The 20,900-nt window shown below is 40.4% G+C and overlaps 1 protein-coding gene across 1 annotated transcript in view; it reads right to left on the bottom strand.

Annotated features, from left to right (window-relative positions):
* CLVS1 (clavesin 1) overlaps nt 1–20,900 on the bottom strand; it is a 175,866-nt gene that overhangs the window by 92,524 nt on the left and 62,442 nt on the right. Inside the window, exon 2 of the mRNA XM_063080090.1 lies at nt 4,469–4,643. Coding sequence (XP_062936160.1) covers nt 4,469–4,643 — 175 coding nt within the window. The remainder of the gene's footprint in view (nt 1–4,468; nt 4,644–20,900) is intronic.

The raw sequence follows: 20,900 nt of genomic DNA, 5'->3' as shown, positions 1-20,900 counted from the left end.
GGAGAGTTTGGATCAAAGTTGATATAAATATTATGAAAACATCTTTAACAACAACAACAAATAAGGTTACACAGTAAACCTTGAACAAAGAGTTCATGAACTGATAACGTGTCTAGATTGGCCAGAAAGGAGACAGGAGTACAGAATTGAGGGAAAAGAAAAAAACGGAGTGCTGTTTGGATCTCCTCCAGTGAGTGAAAAGTGGCTTCTCTAAACCCATGACAAGTGTCTGGGTCCTTAAAGGAATCAAACATCTTATAAACAGCCTGCAGGACACAAGACTATAGTTCTTCCTAAGTGAAACACTTCAGCACAGTAAGCTCTTTAAGTACCTGGGCTGGCTGAACATTGATAAACACCGTGCATTGGTTGTAATGGTTGGACTGCAGAGACTTACAAGAAATAATTCCAAACATTGATTTTGGAAACATTACAAAGCTCAGGAGCATGACTTCAGCACGTTGCTCATTCTGCCAGAAATCCCCAGCAGAATCGAAAATAATGCCGTGCTGCTTTAAAATGGTGGCATAAACATTACTTTAAGTTTGATTAAAATTTAAACAAATTGTAACAAATAGATGTAATGGCTCTTTTATACATTACTGATGACATTTAAAGTTCTAAAAGCAGAGTAAGAGGAAATGACTTTCAGGTAGTCTCAAAATAGTATTTTAACTAAAGTTTTTGAACTAATATTCCTACAATATTTATGTAACCGGGACAACTTAATATTCTAAACAATGACAATTCCTCAAAGCATTGTTCTAAAAGAAGGAATAAATAGTACATACACTTATACCATTTCATGACTGGCTAATACAGGATGACTTTTGATGTGAAAATCTGATGACCTTTTAAAGAGCAGCCTTCTATATGATTATTTCAGTAACTCATTAGTTCAGCCTGAGAAGTGCATAAACATGAACTTCTGAGCACATGCCATTTTTTTGATGATTGTTACCAGAGACAGTACAATTACCATTTGAAGCACAGAAATACAACTGGTAGACCCAAACAGAGGACTGTCATCAAGTTGTCGTCCAAGTGCCCATCACCACTATATTACCTGGTATCAACTCCACTTTGGGGTTAATTGGAAATGCATGTAAACAAGAAAAAAACAATTCACGAAATTCAGAATAAGGGAAGCTCCTTGAGATTGCACTGAAGAGTATTCCAAACATCTTTTGCTTATTGCAGTAGATGCTCTGCTACACTGCCCCAGCCACTGGGAGGGCAGCCAAGAGAAAGTCCTCAGATAGCAGCTCCCTTCAGGGCTTCAGGCTGAAGACAGTCACTTTGCCCAAGTTTGCAACCCCTTCCCAGGGCAGCCAGCACACAATCACTGAACAATGTGGTCATATAAAGGTCCAGACCCTTGACCCCAATTGGGGATGACTCTGAAGGTTCATCCCAGCTTCAGAATGCTTCAGGCCTTCATTGGAAATGACTGAATCCCAGCTTAACTTCTTGCTGACAAACTTTCTTCCATAGCTTCCCTTCTACAGGTGTTAACCCTCAGAACACTCCCTGGTAAATCCCCTGCATGTTCATCTGCACGTCAGAGTCTGCACCCTGGAGACCCCAGACTGCAACAATTAGTAGTTGAAGGTCTCCTTGAACAACTATCTTTATGGATAAATATGAACCAAGTAATAGGACTAAACCTCAGGTTCTGTAACCAGGTTGTGATGCAAAGTGGAGAATTGGCCAAAAATGACATTAAATTCTCACTGTTTCATCAGTGAGTTATCTGGGATGTCCCTCACCAACTTCTCCCTGCAGGAGGTGTTGAATTACCTATGTGTGTGTGGGGGGGGGGCAAATTCCCCAGGTGTTGAGCAACAGGTAATCCTAGACAAACCCTCTAAACAGCTAAAACCCCAAACCAGATAACAAAGTACCAAAGTGGTATGATTATTCCCCCTGACATGGCCACTTTCTCACACCTACCCACAACAGGCAGGACAGGAGAGAGGGCAAGTTCCCTGCACCAGAACAATGGACCTCCCTCCCCAGCAATCTCCTGCAAGTCCAGCAGACACCCTGGTCTCTTCAGGCCTCTCTGAGGGAAGATGGCAGGAAGGAAGAACCTGGCTTCTCTTCTCTCATTGATGTTGGGCTGGTGTAGCTTTCCATTTCTCCACCAAAGTCTGCCAGTGGTGCTGTGGAATTTATCTTGAACCTTTGTGGCTAACAATTAGACACCCATATGGAACCCTCCATGCAGAGCACTGGTGACCACAGAGGGATGAATTCTGCTTAGCACCAGTTATGACTTTTTCAAGATATCAGAGGGGTCAATGACCACTTGAAGTTGAAGACAACACCTGCGATGTAGAAAGGTCACTGGGAGAGCCAGCGGTGGGTCAACCACAACATCTGAAAGTTCCCAGTCCCAGAAAGAGGATGGCCTGGAGTGAAAAGTTGTCAGTGGCTGGCCAGAGCTGACTTCATGCTGTGGGGCAAGAGCAGAGTGTCTGCAGTAACCCCAAGAGCTTCTGCAGCATGACCAAGACAATAAGCTAAAAGTGTAGATGGGAGAATCTGTATCCTAGAGGAAAGAACTGCACCCCAGCTCAGCTTCCCAGCAACCACTGGTTTCCTTCCCCAGAAGGAGGACTATTCCTTAACCAGAGCTGCAGGACATTGTGAAATTCATCTTAGAGCCTGGCGCATGACAAGCAAAGTCCCAGATGAGACCCACCTTGCCCCACAAAAGGGCACCTAGTATTTCTTGCATGAATAGCATACATTTATGTATAGCTTTTCCTTTAAAAACACATTCACATGCGTTAAGTCAATAAGACCCATGTCAGCCTAGTGAAATTGGCAAGGGACATATTATGTAATCCACACACTTTCAGAAAGAAAAATTGGAACACAGGGTCATTCCTGATTTATGAAAAAACCTTATAAAGGCATAGAACTTGAATCACAACTACTTACACATATAACGTGCTCTCTCTCTCTCTCTCTCTCTCTCTCTCTCTATATATATATATATATATATATACATATTTTTTTTTTTTTTTAAGATAAGATTACATGAAGCTTGTACAAAAGTTCCTGGAAATGTGGTCAGCATAATTATACGGCATGAAATAAACCTTGATGCTTACTCTAAAACTCCCTTTGATAAAAGTTTTAAGGAGAGAGAGATTAGATGTTCAGAGGCTCAGATGAGAGGATATTGGAGAAAAGGAATGAGAGCTGAGAGAAAGTGATTGCTAGTGAAGAATACACAAGTCTATGGTTGGGATCTTATGGCAATGCAGGATGCTCCATGTAGTCAGTACATGCAAAAGCAGCTTAAAAACTCTACCCCCAATACACTGCAAGATGCAGCCACCCAGGACAACTTGGCATTTCTGGAACAATGTGCACTTGCTGCTCCTCTTCTGAAATGCCTGCTCTCTTCTCCTGCTCTGGGAAATGCAAAACCACTTCAATAAAATAGGATCCATTCGATAAACACATGTCTATCAGAGTCCCACTAGGTGCTAGATATTTGTTGGGGGCCAATGAAGAACATGCCATAGTTTAAGGCACAAAGCCACTGATCACTCCGCACTAGAGTATGACAGGAGATTGAAGTGGACTCCAGTCGTGCATTTTGAGAAGCACAAGCAATGGCTGCTTCACCTGAGAATGATCCAGTGTCCACAGTGTGCTATATACACCACTGCATGCAATTGCTACCTACTGGGAGGGAGTCATTCTACTGAGTCAATCTTCCTACAAAATAAAGAAGGGACATAAGTTTCGTATAACTGATTCTAAATTTCGCCAAACTATGCCCTTAATTTTGTGTTGTAATAATGTGTCACAGGAAGCTAAGCAGAATTGCTGCTCTGAGTTCCTTACTTCTTGTAGAATTACTGACGCTTAAAAAGTAGAAGGGACCCTGGAGACTGACACTCTAACCGTCATGCAGCACAGAAGCCCCTTCTCGAAGTCCTGACACCTGGACACATAAACAGGAGGTAGAGTGTTATCTGCTTCCTTTGTTTGTACCAAAGTGATCCACTGCAGCTCAAACGCTGCAGTACGTTACACGCTGGGAAGTGATGATCCGCAGGGTGTATTTCTGGAACAAAATGCTTCTGGAAACCCCAGAAAACTCTCATGCCGCCCCTGTATTGGACATGCGCATAACACAGATGGTTCTTAGTTTTAATTTTTGTGAACTCTTAGGTGGATTAAACCAAACATCTCTGAGCTTTGTTCATTATTGCTACAGTAGGTAATTTGTGCCTGAAGTAACAGTAATTTAGAGTTATTAATGAAAATGAAGGCTAATTTAAAAAAAAATCTAATCTAAACTCAGGCTGAGGTCAAAATATGGAGTACTCACAAATGAATTTATCCAAGTTACCTTTTTTCCATCCTAAAAGACAAATATTACTTTGGTTGCAATGAGAAAAACGTACATTGTCACCTTGTATCGTACATTTGTTGAACATACCTGCAGCCCTTCGATGGCCAGTTTAAGGATTGATGGTGTCAGTTTGGAGGCTTGTTTGAAGGAAAAATTACTCCAGTCTATAATTAAAATGAAGCCATTTATCTGCAGCTCAGGATCTTCAATAAGGACTTCCAATGAGAGCAGGATGGCGCGGAGGATGTCTGTGAAGGAGTTCCTGTGGCAGAGCAGAAGGGAGAGCCACGTGTGAGCAGCAGGCCACAGCACAGCGGCCCCTCCACCCCGCTGCTATGTGAGCCCAGCCCGCAGGGTCACACTGGCATTCTGCACCCAGAACGACTGAAAAGAAGTTTGCTAAACTTCCCAGGAACAATGTTTCAAGATTCCCAGGGTGATGCCTCCCTTTGACCTGACCCTACCAGCACCCACAATCTACTGAGGTGTCTCTCTTCTGCATTCCCAGGGCTCTCTATCCCTGGCTTCCACCACTGATTGCATTTCACTGAAATACATTCCTTACTCATCTCTCTCCCTCACACAGCTCTGATGTACACTCTTGAGGGCAGAGACTGGGCCATACCACAGTTGTGTCCCCAGTACCCAGGCGCTCAATGAATCACTGCCAAACAAATGAGGTGAGACCTTAAGCAGAGGGCACTTATTTTGATGAAACCTCACTTATTACTTTTGCATGTCTAAAATATTGCTAAGAATATAAAGATATTCATGCAGCCGATGCCATTTTTTTTTTTTTTTTAGCTTCAATTCATGGATAAAGAAAAATAAAGCAGGAAGAATAGCTTATGTTCACTGAAGGTCTACAGAGTGTGATTTGGGAGGGAAATTGCTTTGCCTACACCAGTAGCTATGACAACAGGCAGATCTGAACACCAGCTAGAGTGTCAGTTCGCCAGCATCATGTGCATTCCTCCACAGCATGTATTCCCATTCACCAGTTGATTAGTGTTTAAATAATCTTCAGACGTGAAGAAATTAGGCATATTTACTCTGCTGTTTCACCCAGCAAATTATCTGAGCTATAAATCTAAATCTTAGAGGATCTCTGCACTCAGCGTCTTTCTTCGATGAGTAGGAAAACGTAAGTTTAGATGGACAAGAGATGGCAAAATCTACTACTCCCTTCAGGCTTTCATTAAAATCAGAAGCCAAATCCTCTTGTGAAATCAGTGTGAAATGATTCAATTTTTGAGCAATACAGTCTGGTTCAAATTCTAAGCGAGCCTGATGACTAAGGTTAGAAATCAGGAAATCTGTAATTGAATGATAAGCCAGTAAGAATTTCCTGAATGCCTGTTAGCGGCTCAGTGTTGTGTTTCATGCTTGAAGTTATAAATTAGGATGTCCTATTTCTACTTCCAAACAACACTTAATTTAGTTGAGGTGGGATGGGAGATTAGCACCATGAGTTGAGAGGGATGAATAAAATTTGAATTGTCAGGGATGAGTGTAGGGGGGGGATAAAGACTTGGGATAAATCTTGAAGGATGGACAGGATTTTAATGAATAATTGGAGAAGGTGGAGCAGAACCTTTGTGTTTCTGTATAGTTCTTCTTTCTAAGTTATTTTCTTATATCAACCTAAAATTTTCTTCCCCCAAATGTGGAGAATACTTATATTTATAAAGCAAATATATTTCACAGGGCTTAGTTTCTTGCAGTTTCAGGTTTAGCCTAACTTCTTAAAAGTACATATAAAATGTTAACCTTGCAAAAGACAGGAAATTTTTCTCCAGGCTAGTCTCTGTTGTAAGATAAAGAACTGTAGCACAGCAAGGGTGCTGGCTCAGAGGACAGACAGGTTACCGACTGATAGGTAAAGATACTGGGAAATTGCTGTAAGGAGGGAGAATGTTTGCTAAGATCAAGCTCTTGTTGGGTGGATCTACTTCTTAATTTCTTGCAAATTGCATTATGGAATGTCACTTTGCTTGTTTTACTGAAAGTTACCAGCCTATATTGTTAAACCATAACCCCACCTGTGTTCTTTTCCTGTAACTTCCTGGTCTGGAGAATAAACATGGGGCAAGAACCCCAATTCGTGGTTAGTTTCCCAAATGCAAGGAATGCCTCTCTCTTGAGGGTTCCAGGAGATTAACCCCTTTGGGGCTTCTCACTGCTCAGAAGAGATGGGCTTTGAGTAACCATTTGTGGCTCCATCACCCAGGGGAAAAGGGGTGACAAATCCATGGGAAGCAAAGCAACACCCAAATCCATCCACTCATTGGGAGCAGTCCTGCTATATAGAAAAAAATCAGGTTTTCCCACACCACACACTTTCAACTATCTGACCACAGTGGTCACGATGCCATATATAATCTCTAGATTAAAGAAAATTGTTAGTAACTTTAGCCATTTCTCATAGAAAATGGTTTTCTAAAACTCTTCTCATCATAATCATTGTCTTTCAGGCCTATTTCCTGTTCATATTCAGAAATGTCGTACTCCTGTTAGCATAGGGTAAGTCTTCATTAGCGTTCTGTTTTTGTTTTGCATTCACATCAAAACGATTATCGAAAGGTGCTGTATTTCAGAAATATATCTTTGTATTGGGAAGAAACATTGATTTAAGTAGAGCCTGGGACCAGAGATTATGAGTTTAGGCAGTTCCAAATGGAAATATGGAAATGCCCAATGGTAAACCAGAAATGATTGTTAGGACATCACAGAGTCTAAGCCAGGATGAGATTTCTTACGTACACGGAGGAAATTAGGACTGAAAGGCTGAGCCTTAGGTTAAGCCCACATATAGTACAGACGTTGAAGGAAGAAGAACTCAAGAAATAATAAAAGGTGAGAAGATCAAGATAGCATTATGTTAAAAAAAAAAAAAAAAAAAGAGGAGAGTGTTTCAAGATGCAAGGGCATGATAAACTGCATTCCTGCATTACTGGCCTCAATTCTTCACTTCAGTCCCGGCATCCACACACTAACTCTGGTCTCATTGAGGGTACAATGTATTTTCTGTCCTTTGACCATGTGACTTTCCTTTGACTAGTAGCATATGGACAGGCATGACAGGGCACCAGTTCCCAGCCTAGCTATTAAGAGATCTCAGATGTCACCACTTGTTCTCTTGGCCTTCTGCCCTTGCCATGGTAAAAACATTCCACAGCTAGCATGCTGGCCTGAGGAGGAGGATGAGAGACACACAGACCAGTGACTCCCCAGCCAGCTAGCAGACCTTCATAACGAGCCCAACCACTGAGCTGACCCCAGCCTAGATAAATTCCAGCTGCCCTGCAGATGCATGAGCAAATATAGAGGATTGCTTTTTTAAGCCACTGAGTTTTTGGTGGCTTGTTACACAGCAACAGCTATCCAATACAAGAGGGCAGTTAACAGAGTCAAATGCAATAGCAAGATCAAGGAGAATAAGGAAGGATACAGGACTGTTGTATTTGACAACAAATAGAACTTTGGAGAGTTTTGAGGGAGATCTTTTAGTTGAATGGTGAAGATAGAAATCATTAATTATGAAGATCTTTAGCAAATTACTTAATCTCTACTTCATTTTACTCCCACTCGCATCACATATCCACTAATATCCACTTCCAAGAAAGGACAATGAATTCTGCCAGGAAACCTGGAAACACTGTACGCAGTTGGGGGACTAGCATCTTGTTGCAGGATAGGCACTGGCAGCAAATGGAGTGTTATATTCACAGAATGAGCCCAGGAGAAAAGTAAAAGAACATGGACTTCATTATAATTTCTTAGTGTTCAAATGCTTCACTTTTCCAGGGGAACAGGGTAGGGAGGAAAAAGTTGGACGGACTATGCCTGTAGTCATGAGGCTTCACCCCTGCTGAGGAGTGTGACTCTACCTCTCACCTTAGCTGCAATCATTACCTTGACTTCCTCACTTCTTGGCTTCTTCATATAGATTTCCTCATCTTTTTCCTCTTTCTTATTTATAACACCCTTGACTTGTGGAATCCACCTAGGTTTTTAAAATTTAAAATACCTATTAGCCCAAATAATTTATGTAGATACTCCACCCTCAAGGACATGGAGCCTAACTCCCCACTTCTTAAGTCTCGGCTGAGCACAGCTACTTCCTTCCAAAGAATGCAGTAGAGAAAGAAGGAAAAAAGAGTAATCGCTCAATAGAGAAACCTAACCAACACGACCTGAGCCAGGTGGTCACGGCAGCACCACCAATGATAAATCGTGCTGTTGGGATTTACCCTTGCTATGGTGATGCGAATGGCACTTCGTCTCCGGGATCTTCTTCCCCAAAATCCATAACCACAGATTAATCATAAGAAAAACATTAGACAAATTGCAATTGAGGGGCATTCTACAAAATACCTGACCAGTACTCCTCACAATTGTCAAGGTCATCCAAAAACAAGGAAGTCTGAGAAACTGTCACAGCCAAGAGAAGCCCAAGGAGACAGAAAGACTAAATGTAATGTGATATCCTGGGTGGGATCGTGAGACAGAAAAAGGACGTTACCTAAAAACTAAAGAAATCTGAAGGAACTATGGACTTTAGTGAATAAAAATGTATCAGTCTTGATTTATTAGTTGTAACAAATGCACTATACTAATGTAAGTTGTTAATAATGGGAGAAATGTGAAGTATAGGGGACCACTCTGAGTTATCTTCACAAGAATTCTCTAAAGCTAAAATCGTTGTAAATAAAAAGTTTTTTTTTTTAAAAAAGTGCCTACTAGAGTTTGTAATCTGCCACAGTAAGCCACCATGAATACTCTAACAAGGTTTCTAAGCAAACCAAAATGGTCATAAACAACCCAGCTACTTCATGCAAATTGTAGAAATGAGAACAGAAGACATTTCCAGAATTTCTTCATTCTACCAACTCATTTATATTTATATTTACTTTATATTTATTTAGATATTTACATTTCTTCCATCCTTTTCTATCATTTGCATAGCATTTCTATAGTCAGTTATGGATTATATCAGATTTAGATTGATAATTATGAGCTCAAATGTGGTAACGTGTATTAAATCACTATGTGAACTCCAAATTGCCAATGAAACCTGAGGAACTATATTACCGGAATATAGAAAATTTAAATTTTTCCCCCCAAAAGAATTAGGACTTAGGAATGGTTTATCTACAAGGGTTTTATCATTATAGTGTGAGCAATTAGAGATTATGTATAGTGGCTCATTTTTAGATTCTAGGGTTGTTTTCATGAGTTAAGCACTTAATATCGCTACCTGAGGCTTTAAAATCTAAGTCAACAGCATAATGCAAATGAGATGTAAAATAATGGAAAATAGTAAGCCCTTGCCAATGAGAGATACTTAAGTTTCAAGAAGCGGCCCATTTATGCTTTGAATTTTCAGTGAAGATTGCAAACCTAGATCCCACAGCTAGACTCATATAAGAAAAAAGAGGCTGCAAGTGATCAGATAACTGTGTAAAGATATGATGGGGTTGCATGTGACAGTATTTCTCAGAAGGAGCAGGGGAAAGTCTTCTAGTCAATTCTAAAATTACAGTGTATATTCATATACTAATTTTTCTGCTGTAACAGGAAGTCTATTAATATTAGTAGTTAAATCTCTTTGGCCAGTTCTATTTTAAAACCTATTGACCTCACACTTAATAAGATTAATTGTTTATGATTTTTTTCTTGGGAATTTTTTAAGGTACACTATAAACCACAAAAGTTTTGCCAATAATTTGCTACCAAATATTTATGTCTTTGTCACAGGTGCAAACACATTGCATCTGAGCATGTTTCTTTATCTCTTCATCCAATTTGAAACTTCTTTCAAAGTTAATTACTAAAATAACCATGGCATGGTTCTCACAGTTGTAAAGCATGCTTTCCAGTTCTGTGATAATGATGCCTAAGTCAAGATGGAGGGAAAGATGTGCTTCCCCTATAGAGCCTCTGAAGCATTTTGGCCTCTGAGCAGGGGAAGAACTCTTTTGCTGTAGTGGCAAAAGGGCCTGTGCTTAAGGAAGGTGATCAAGCTGACACCATGGCTCTGCCACTCACCAAACATGCAACCATCCATAGAAGACCAAAGTTCAGCAAGGAGCAATGCTTCCTGTCCCTCTATGTGGAGGGTTGTTGCTAGTATTATGCAAAATTATATGTGCAAAGGCACTTTGTGAATTGCAAAGTGTATCCCAACTGGAGGCAGTATTAGTACTTGCGTGATTTACAGGGATCACCCTCTTGGTCACACTGTTTCCACGGTGATGGTAGTAGTAGGACAATGGAAGTGTACAAAATCCAATTGTGTTGTGTCCAGATGAGCCTATTTTCTCCTCTTCTAGGTCTGAGGGTTTCTGAAAAAGTCTAGGATGGGAATTCAGGTGATACATTTTCCTAAATGGGTTCTAGTAATTCCTATGTGATTTAGGTTTCAGTTTGATGTTCTCTGCGAGTCATTATTTTCCTAGGCAAGTGGATCCTTATTTCTCAATGGGATAATCAAGCAAAACCCACACACATACAATATTAGGTTCAAGGAGTATGCTAACAAAAAAATGTTTGGCTTTGCTGTAGTAAAATTCATATTACCGAGAGATTAATCTTAAATTTACCCTGAATCTTATCTGGGAAGTCAAATTAGACAATCACTTTTCTCAGCAGGGGTGATCATGCGGACAACAAAAGCCTGGATTTAACTCTGCCTCACATGATTGATGAGGAGAAAGGAAGGTAGGAAGGGAAGGGGAGGGGGAGGGGAAGGAGGAGGAGGAGGAGAGAGAAATAAAGAAAAAGAAAATCATGCAAGCAAAGTTTTCATCTCATAACTTCATCCTATCTTGGGCAGTACAGGAAATTTTTGTATTTGCATAAGTATAAGAATATAATTCCTTGTAATACCAGAATAATGAAGTTGCCTATTGACTTATTATTAGTAATAATGTGAGAATACCTGGCCTGCAAAGGTCAGCATCCATTAAAAGGAATAATGTATTGAATACTGTTCAAACATCTGATAATATACAATGCTAAGTTCCTGTATGCAGAGTTTTAGATAATAAGGGGCAAGCTGCAGCATTTCATCTGCTTTCTGAATTTTTGTTTCAGTTCAGGTCACAAAAGCTTGACTAAAATAGTGTATATCAGGTGGGAAAGGGGGAGGGGAGGCGGTTAGGGAGAAATTGGTAAAGGGCTGCAAAAAAAGTTTACATTGTGTAATGATAAAGAAAGAAAGAGAGAGAGAGAGAGAGATTAAAATTTTTAAATATTTTTAAAATAAATAAAATGGTGTATATTTTATAAAATCAATTAGAGTCATCACAAATGTTTGTCTATCGCTACCAAGTATGACAACGATATATGGAAAGAGTATGGGGCAGTCATCCTCTGCCCCAACCCACCCCCACCCCAACCATTGTTTTTCAAGGACAGAACACAAAAGGCAATGTTCTTGTCTAAGAACAAGGCCTTGATTTTGAAATAATGTAGAGAAACAGTGATGAAAATGGTGAAGATAGTGTTCTCTCCCTCAAGTAAAGCACAGAAATAAGCGGCCATGTTTCTCCAGACCCACGGCAGGCCTATCCATCTCTGGATATAGACGCCAGCATGCAAAGTATTCATATCCACATTCAAATGGCTCTTGAAACTAACACTTTCAAACTCCAATCTGCTAGGATTCTTCTTTGTTTATGTCTCTGTGGAGAACAAGAGTATAAATCATCGCGTATGTGCATGCACACAACAACTCACCATTTATGTTTAATTCCCCGAGACATGTCTTCCCTCTATTTAGTTCTTTGATTTAAACAAAGAAATGGTTTGAGCAATTAAAACCAAAATTTTTGAAGTACTTGGAACTGGGTAAGGAGTCAGGAGGTAGTTATTCAAAGATTTAATGACGTTCTACCTTGTGGAAGGCACATAAAATAAAAGGATTTTTTTTTCCATATCTGCTAGTAGATGCAAACCAGTAGGAGACATTAAAAAATGCACATGAGAGGCAATGAAGCATGGTCATTAGAAGCACAGGGTTTGGAGTTAAGCAGACTCTGGTTCAACTCCTGGAAGTTGCATGTGAGCTTAGCAAGTCGCTTTCTCTCTCTGCAGTTTAGTTTCCTCATCCGTAGAATGAGCATCACAGCACCTACCTCACTGGTAATGATAAAATGAGATAGTGTGCATGCAGACTTAGCACAGCCACTGGCTCATACTGATCCATAGATGGTGCTGGCCGTCACAGAGGTCTTCATTATTACGTAAGAAAATATCACATCGGGGAGAGAGTAAGAGATTGCAGAGTGCTTCGGAGTTACGAGGCATGGTCACTCATGGCTGGGGGAGAGCAGTTGAAAAGTCTTCATTTAAGGAATGGGGATATTTGGACACTGGACATAGAAGAGAAAGGGCAGAAGGATCCACCTAAACAGCAGTAAGAACTGAGAGCATAGATGGCATGCACTGGGTACAATGACAAGTTTGCCTGAGTGAAAAGGAGTGGAAAAATAAGGTTGGAAATGTGGTTGTGATCCATCCTCATTCCACTTGCGGGGACAACTACTGACTGTTTAGGCGGAGGAGGGGAGTGACAGCAGCTGTGCTTCAGGAGGATCGAGACTGGCAGCAGGGGCTCTGGACTGGAAGCAGGGAGTCGAGTCAGGCAGCCGGATCAGGAAGAGGTGACTGTAATGCATTAGGTGAGAGCTGAATGGAAAGGATAGAGCTGTGAGAACCATGAGGGACAGTACCCAGGACTTAGCTACCAATTAGATATGAGTGTGAAGAGAGGAAAGACAGTGGTATTGTTAAGCACAAGAGGAACTCTGCCAGGTAGGCAGAGAGTCAGAGACACTGTAGTCGTGTCTAGTTCTTGCACAGTAAGGATCAGCACCCAGCACAATAGCCCTCAATGTTAATGTTAATATTATTTGACATTGGGATTGGCAAGGGGGTGCCTAGAAGTGCATGGTTTGATGGGGTCTGCATTCCAACCACTAAAGTCTGATGAAATATCACCATGAGCAGAGGCCATGTCTGCAGGAGAGAATTTTCCTGTTCTGTTTATAACAAAGGAATACTTGTCCCTCCAGCCTAGACTGTGAGCCCCATCAGAGCAGGGAGTGTGATATAGTTGCCTTCGGTCCCTGACAATCACCAGTACCCACACATTGTAGACGCTCCACAAACGGTTCTTAGAGAAGGAAGGAAGGCATGCATACGAACCAACTTCCCTTACAACTCTGGAACACTGAAAACAGACAAAACCCACTCTGAGCTCACTAGTGGGTAAATTTCTTCATTTTTCAGTGTCTCTCATGCTCGTTGCTGATGTCCAATGTGTGTTCTTAAGCACTTTTTCCATCATGGCTTATATTTATGGAGAAAAGTGCACTACTGAGCACCATGGGTCCAAGAGGAGGAAAAGAAACTAGACTTTCAGATTTGATTTTGGTTTTTGTTGTTTTGATTTTTTGATGGCTGGCCAGTAAGGTAACTGGCAAGCCCTTTATTTTTTTATTTTTATTTTTGGTAGCTGGTTTCCAAACCCATGACCTTGGTGTTACAAGGCTGTGCTCTAACTAAGTGAGCTAGACAGCCTGCCCTGACTTTGCTTTAAGAAAAGGCCACATCTGCATTCACATAAGATTAGTGTGGGCATGAAGGAAGTCAGTGAGAAGATGACAATCTAGAACAGTTAACAGTAAATGCTAGATGGATGCTTACAGATAGGAAGGCTGGCACACCATGAGACTTTGCCCACTGGGAAAGAACTGGTCCCCAAATGCCACTTTACAAGAGCCTGGAATGCAAGTGAGGAAGGGAGTTATTTCACTCAGCTCTCTGGATGGAGATTGGGTCATTATCTATAGGGAACAGAAGCAGAATTTTTTAAAAAAAAAAACACAAATGGAAGTGAACTAGGAGCATTCCATCCATTACTAAACGAGTATGAAAAATTAATTTCATGCTTGTCTATTCTGGTAAATCCCTCGGCTGAGGAGCTGAAGAAAAGCAAAAACTAGGAAAAGTCTCAAGAATGCAAACAAGCACTTAATATGGCTAAATCAGCACTGTTTTTAGCCCTTCTGTTTTGACCATTCTATCTCCAACCAAAGCTCATGCTAGGGTGGCTCTATATGTATAAACCAAAAACAGGTGGCAGTTACCAGATTCCTCAGCCTTCCTGTCCAGTGATTTAGAGTGATTTCACAACTTATGATGGAGAACACACGCACACAAACAGAGCCTGGAAAACTGGTATCTTCTAAAATCGCAAAAATAACACCTGTAGGTTTATGTATTTATTCATTTGTCATCCATAAAGATTTATTGAATGCTAGCATGAAGCTAGGATCTTTATCAGCCTAATCAGGATCACAAACAACAAGACCTTCCCCTAATGTGGGTGTCAATGGAACTCATTTAACATTTATAGATTTTGCACTGGGTTCACAGTAATGTACTAGTCACTACCTGAAATGGAATATTCTTTCTCCTGAGCCTGTCTGACTCTTATTATCATAAAATCACTTTCAGGATAGGAAATTGGACAATAAGATGAAAAGGTGCTTTAGGAAAACATTGGTTCTGTGGTTGTACATGGCTTTGAGTGATTTCACACTCCTGAACTTCTTCCCTCTCAAAGATTCTCTGCAATCACTCTTGTAATCAAGAGGTGCCTTTCTGAAATCAAAAGCTCTGATAATAGTGTGCAAGGCAACTTGAATTAGATAGTGCCTTAGCACAACTCACTATGTGTTGCATTTCATGGAAGACACACCTGTAACTTGAGTTGAAAGTATACAACATCTTATAATTTTAATTAATTCAGAAAGTTGCCTACCTCCAGTGAAAACTCCAAACCTCCATACTTAATAGAGAGATAAGTATATTCTGGCAGTATAACAAGATCTTACAACCAAGAGAAGTCCCAAGGTTCTAAAATTAGTTGCCTATAACATGGAATCTGAACCCTGAAAAATATGGGTAATTCACATCAGAAGATTAAATAGAGACTGATCGAACTTAAAGAGTCTATAAGCTGATTGAAGTTTTCAAAGTTGGTTTATACTCTCTCCTTTTAAAAATTTTAGTCTTCTTAATCATAAGCCACTGAAACAACAGCAAGTAATTAAATTCATGAAAGATTAAAGGGAGAGAGCCACAGGAAATCATCATATAATGGGGGGAAAAAGTCTTACTCTCATAAGTTGTATATTCGGGCTAGCCTTATACTCTACCTTGAGCCTAAGTGCTGTGACTATGAAAGTTATGGCAGGACTATATGTGTCAGAATAGAGATGTGGGAGTTCCTAGGATTCTCCCAGAACAGGGACAATGAGTATACCCACCATGTTCCAGCCTAGTCCATGTCAGGCATGTCATGGAGACCAAAGAGTGGTCATGCCCGCCCACTCCCCACCATCTCCTCATCAGCCAGTGGGCTGGGTGCTCCAAAGGGCTCACTTCCTGGCCCCCGGTCAGAACACAGACTCCTTATTTTCTCCCTATTTAATTCTAGGAATCAGAAGCAAACAAAAGATAACATTTAATACATTGCAAAAGAATGGACGTAGGCTCGGCATAGTCCATTTAGCGACAACAATAACAGAACCAAGGGATTGGTTGACTTTTCCTACCTGAGGGACAGTGTACTTGAAGGGCTAACTTCGCCCTGCCAGGTAATTTTACCTGTTGAAGCTCTGGTGCCTCTCTGGGGAATTATTTTATGGAAGTGGTTAAAGACAACACTGATTTCTTTTACTTAATTTTATCACAGATTATCACTTGGCAATTCTCTAAGCAATTAGAGCCAGTAGTTATTATTCATTGCTGCCACATAACAGTAGCTACACTGCAGGAGATACTGTAAAGCATCAGCATACGTTTGTCTTCGAAGAAGGCCCAGAATATCCTACACTCTTAATTGCAAAACAAACTTTGGAAATGCATTACATATGTGTATAGAGACAAACTTATAATACTTAAGTACTCAAACAAAGAGAAAATACAACATTTTAGGACTTGAAGTTTTGCTGTAGAAGGTTTTCCGTGCCTGTAATTTACTCTAACAAAATCAAAGAGATTATTGTCAGTTGGAAAACAATCAAGTAAAGGGACTACTTTGATCAGCAGCATACTTTCTGAAAAAGAAAAGAGGAAAAATGTAAAGCCTCAGCCTCTGGAAAGATCTATGTCAAATTTTCCCTCCTGCTTTAATCCTTGATTGCTCAAGTTGATGAGCCATTACCATCCTTTTTCTATAAACCAAGGTACAAGGACAGTTTTCCTAGTTCTGGTTCATATAGAACATTCCCAGAAGAAAGAGCTGGAACTTTCTGTCTTTTTTACCCATATTCAGGAATCAGGGATTACACTACTCACCTACATAATCCACTGGATCCTGAGGCAACATGTAAATTTTCTAAGTAACTGATGACTGTAGCAAGCTGAAATATTGGGGAAGTTTGGAGAGAGAGTGGATTAAGATGGAAGCTGATTCTCAACCTAAATGCCCTTCCATAGATGAATGGTTAAAGAAAATGTGGTATATCTACACAGTGGAATACTACTCAGCCATAAAAAAGAATGAAATTCTTCCATTTTCAGCAATGTGGATGAGCTTGGAGAAAATTATGTCAAGTGAAATAAGCCAGGCACAGAGAGATAAATACTACATGTTCTTACTCATATGTGAAAGCTAAGGAAGTTGATCTTGTAGTTGTAGATAATAGAATAGTGATTACTAGAGACTAGTGGGGGGAAGGGGAAGAGGGGGATGGAGAGAGGGCAGTCAGTGAATACAAAATATTAGAGAAATAGGAAGAATGGGATCTAGGGTTCTGTAGTAATATACAGAGACTACTGTTAACAACAAAGTACTGTGTATCTTTGAATAGCTAGTTGAGATGATGCTGAATTTTCCTAACACAAAGAAGTGACAAATGTTTGAGGTAATGGATATGCTAAGCACCCTGATATGATCATTGGACACAGTATGAATGTACCCAAATATCGTATGGTGCTCCATAAATATATGCAATTATCATGGGTCAGTTAAGAAAAAATAAAAAGAGAGAAATAGAGAGTAGAACAGTGGTTACCAGAGGCAGGGAAAGGATGGGGGTAGGGGGTGCCAGGGAAAGGTTGGTAGACTGGTACAAAGTCACATAGTTACAGTTAGAGAGAAAGAATAGTTCTGGTGCCCTAGGGTGACAATAGGTAATAACATTGTATTGTATATTTCAAGATGGCCAGAAAAGAGGATCATGGATGTTATAACCACAAAGAAATGATCAATGTTTAGGTGACAGATATGCTAACAATTCTGATTAGATCATTATATAATATATGCATGTATTGAAAAAACAAACTGTACCCCATAAATATGTACAATGAAAACAAATAAATTTAAAAAAAAATTTTTTAAAGGTGGAAGTTGGTTCTTCCAGAATGGATTTACAATTCAATTAGAATGAGGCAATAGAAAGCTAGCAGAAATCTTTGTGATTACACAGTGATTCTCAGCTAGAAATAATATCCTCCACCCTATTTGGGGAACATCCAGTAATGTGTGTATGGAGAAAGGGAAGGAGTGTGCTATGGATTGAACGTCCCCCCAAAACTCATTGAAACTTGACCCCCCTCATAACAGTGTTAAGAGGGTGGGAAATCTGACTATTTGAGTGGTGGAGCCTTTAAGAGGTGATTGGATTACACGGACCATGCCCTTGTGAATGGATTGATCCATTCATGGTGTAATGGGTTGATGGTTTAATGAGTAGTCATAGACGTGGTTCTGACAGCTTTATAAGAGAGTGAGTGAGAAGGTTAGCTCGCCCTTGCTCAGCCAGTTCTTGCCATGTGACACCCTGCTCACCATGTAGAGGGTTCCCACCCAGAAGACAGTCCTCACCACATGTATTCCCCAGACCTTGGACTACCCAACCTCTAAAACTGCAAGAAATAAATTTCATTTTCCTTATAAATTACCCAGTTTCAGGTATTCTTTTATAAGCAACAGAAATGGACTAATATAGGGTAATCGCTGGCTTTTACAACATGGAGAATGATACCAGCACTCATTGGGCAGAGACCAGTAATTCTAAATATTTCGCAATTGAGGTATAGTCCCCGGAATAAGATCTCACCCTAAATCCTAGTAATCTCCTCATCTTATGTAATGAAATTCAGATCCAGAGAAGCTCGATGAAACCACAGGGGCAGTTAGTTGCACAGAAGGAACAAAGTTCCTGACTCCTAGGTCCAGTATGCTTGACATGTCTCCAAGACTCACAGAACTTTCAAGGAAGAAATACCTACTCAAAGGAGAGGCTGAGCAGTGTATGGAACTAAGAATATTTCTTCTCTCTTCCTCCCCACTTAGAATATTCTTTCCCTTCTCTTCACTGGGCTCTTTCTCATCTTTCAAGTCTTGGCCAATGCCACTTTCTTAGGGAAGCTTCCTACCACAGGAAGTCATAGAAAACGAACACGGATTCCCATCTTGGGCAAACTCTGAGCCCCTTCTTTGGCTAGGCCTTGTTCCTGGCTCATGTCCTCAACCTGCAGAATCCAGTTTTAGCAAAGAATCCTGCTAAACCAGTTTATTGAGAATCCTCCCACCCTTGACACCTAATCAAGTTCCTCTGGGTTATTTTCCATTCACTCCCTCACCCTGCCCATTGGCCATAAAACCCCACTTGACCCTGTTGTATTGGGAGTTGTGTTCAATCTCTCTCTCCTATTACAACAGCCTCAACCCCTATTGCAATAGTCCTGAACAGAGGCTTCCTTGCCATTCCGAATAAGCGTCTAGTGAATAGTTTTCTTTTGTAATATTAATAACTATTTATCAAATGGATGAATTGGAAATGAGCTGTCCAGATAAGTGTCTCCACATGGGAAGTCAGTCTGAAAGCAAGGAGAAAAGCCTTACAGGACAAAGAAAGGTAAGTCTCTACGAGGCTTGAAGAATATCTTTTGGAGTATTTAATTTACAAAGGAGATAACCTGGTACATTGGGATTACGTGGATGAAATTAAGGCTAGGATACTACGGAGTAGGACAGACCCTTTTAGTTATTATTCCAAGCTCCATAAGTGCATCCATTTCTACTAATTTATACATTCTTCACTGGCACATTTGACCTCATTGACAGCCTGAAGAGATCTCTCAGAGAAAATCAATTGTAGCATGTATTGCTTATTATTTAAGGAAGAGGTCACAGATTCTTCGAGAATCAGTGGAAGAGCTCTTGTTTATTATTCCACACTAGATACTATGAAATGACAACTCACATATTCTTTGTTTTGGCCTTACACAAAGTTGTCAAGAAGAAAAGTCATACCTTTTTTTTTCTCTCTTCCAGGCTATTTTGAAACTTAACAAAACAGTTCTTCTTTTCAATTCATATGACTCCAGTAACCGGACAGAGCCATCTCAGAAGGGCAAAGAACTTATTGGTTTACCTGCCAAAGACACAGTTTTGGTCCCATTGAATTTCACTTGGGTTTACCCCTCTCAGAGAAAGAGCTCTCTTAGAAGAACCATTTACATTTTTGATTGATTGATTGATGACGCTGTTTTAAATGCATGCATGCAAAATGTTTATTCAACCAGATTTTTACCTTGGACTGTGGGATTCTTTCCACAGTCAGAGGATTTCTGGGGTGAGAAAGGAAAAAGGGGCTTCTAGAATCACCCAAGTTCCAGATAAAACTCTGCTTTAGTTTTTTAAAAGATGATTAATAAGCATATTTTCCCCATTTTCTTACCCTCAGGAAGCCCTGGTCCCTGGGAAGACTAGGAAGGTCTGTTAAACTGTGGGAAAGTCGTCATTCCTAGCTGAGTACCCTAAGTGGTCCATTTCTGGTCTTTTCCTCCAGATCGCAATGCACAGAGTCCTGCCCACCTCCACACAAGTCTGCTCCTTCCCAAGCTCCCTACAGGTCTGCCTACAATGGTCCTGGAGAGCTGCAAGTTGCCATTAGGGCTGAGATGTCCTCCCCAGTGCTCAGGGCCATGCTCACAGCTGGTGCTAGGCAAGCAAGAAGAGCACAGGAGATACACCCTCAGATACAGCACACAGTCCTGACAACTCAAACACCTAGGAGGGCCAGGCAGGACATGTGAGTGAATGAAGCAGGCTGGGTGACACGGGCCCACAGTTTGTTACCACTAGTCTGGACAAAACCCTGAGATGAGAACAAGGAAACCAGGCTTTGCTATAGACTAATTGTATATACTTGAATAAATTATATAACTTCTTCATAACTCTAGTTGACCATTAGTAAAATGAAATAATATTTACACTGAGTCCAGAGTTCTTACAGCTGAATTGACTTTAACAGTCTTTTCTGGCATCATTAAACAGAGATACACCTTCACATTTACATTGTATAAATAAGCGATTTCTTCCTCTTCCAATTCTTTAGCAGCTGCCAACTTTATAAGTTCTGTAAACCAGATCATACACAGTATATATAATCATGTTACTAGAAACTAACATCCTCTTTGTGCTAGTGCT

This window comes from Cynocephalus volans, chromosome 15 (genome assembly GCF_027409185.1).
Source record: "Cynocephalus volans isolate mCynVol1 chromosome 15, mCynVol1.pri, whole genome shotgun sequence".
Taxonomy (NCBI): domain Eukaryota; kingdom Metazoa; phylum Chordata; class Mammalia; order Dermoptera; family Cynocephalidae; genus Cynocephalus; species Cynocephalus volans.
This window is presented reverse-complemented; position numbering and strand designations above follow the sequence as displayed.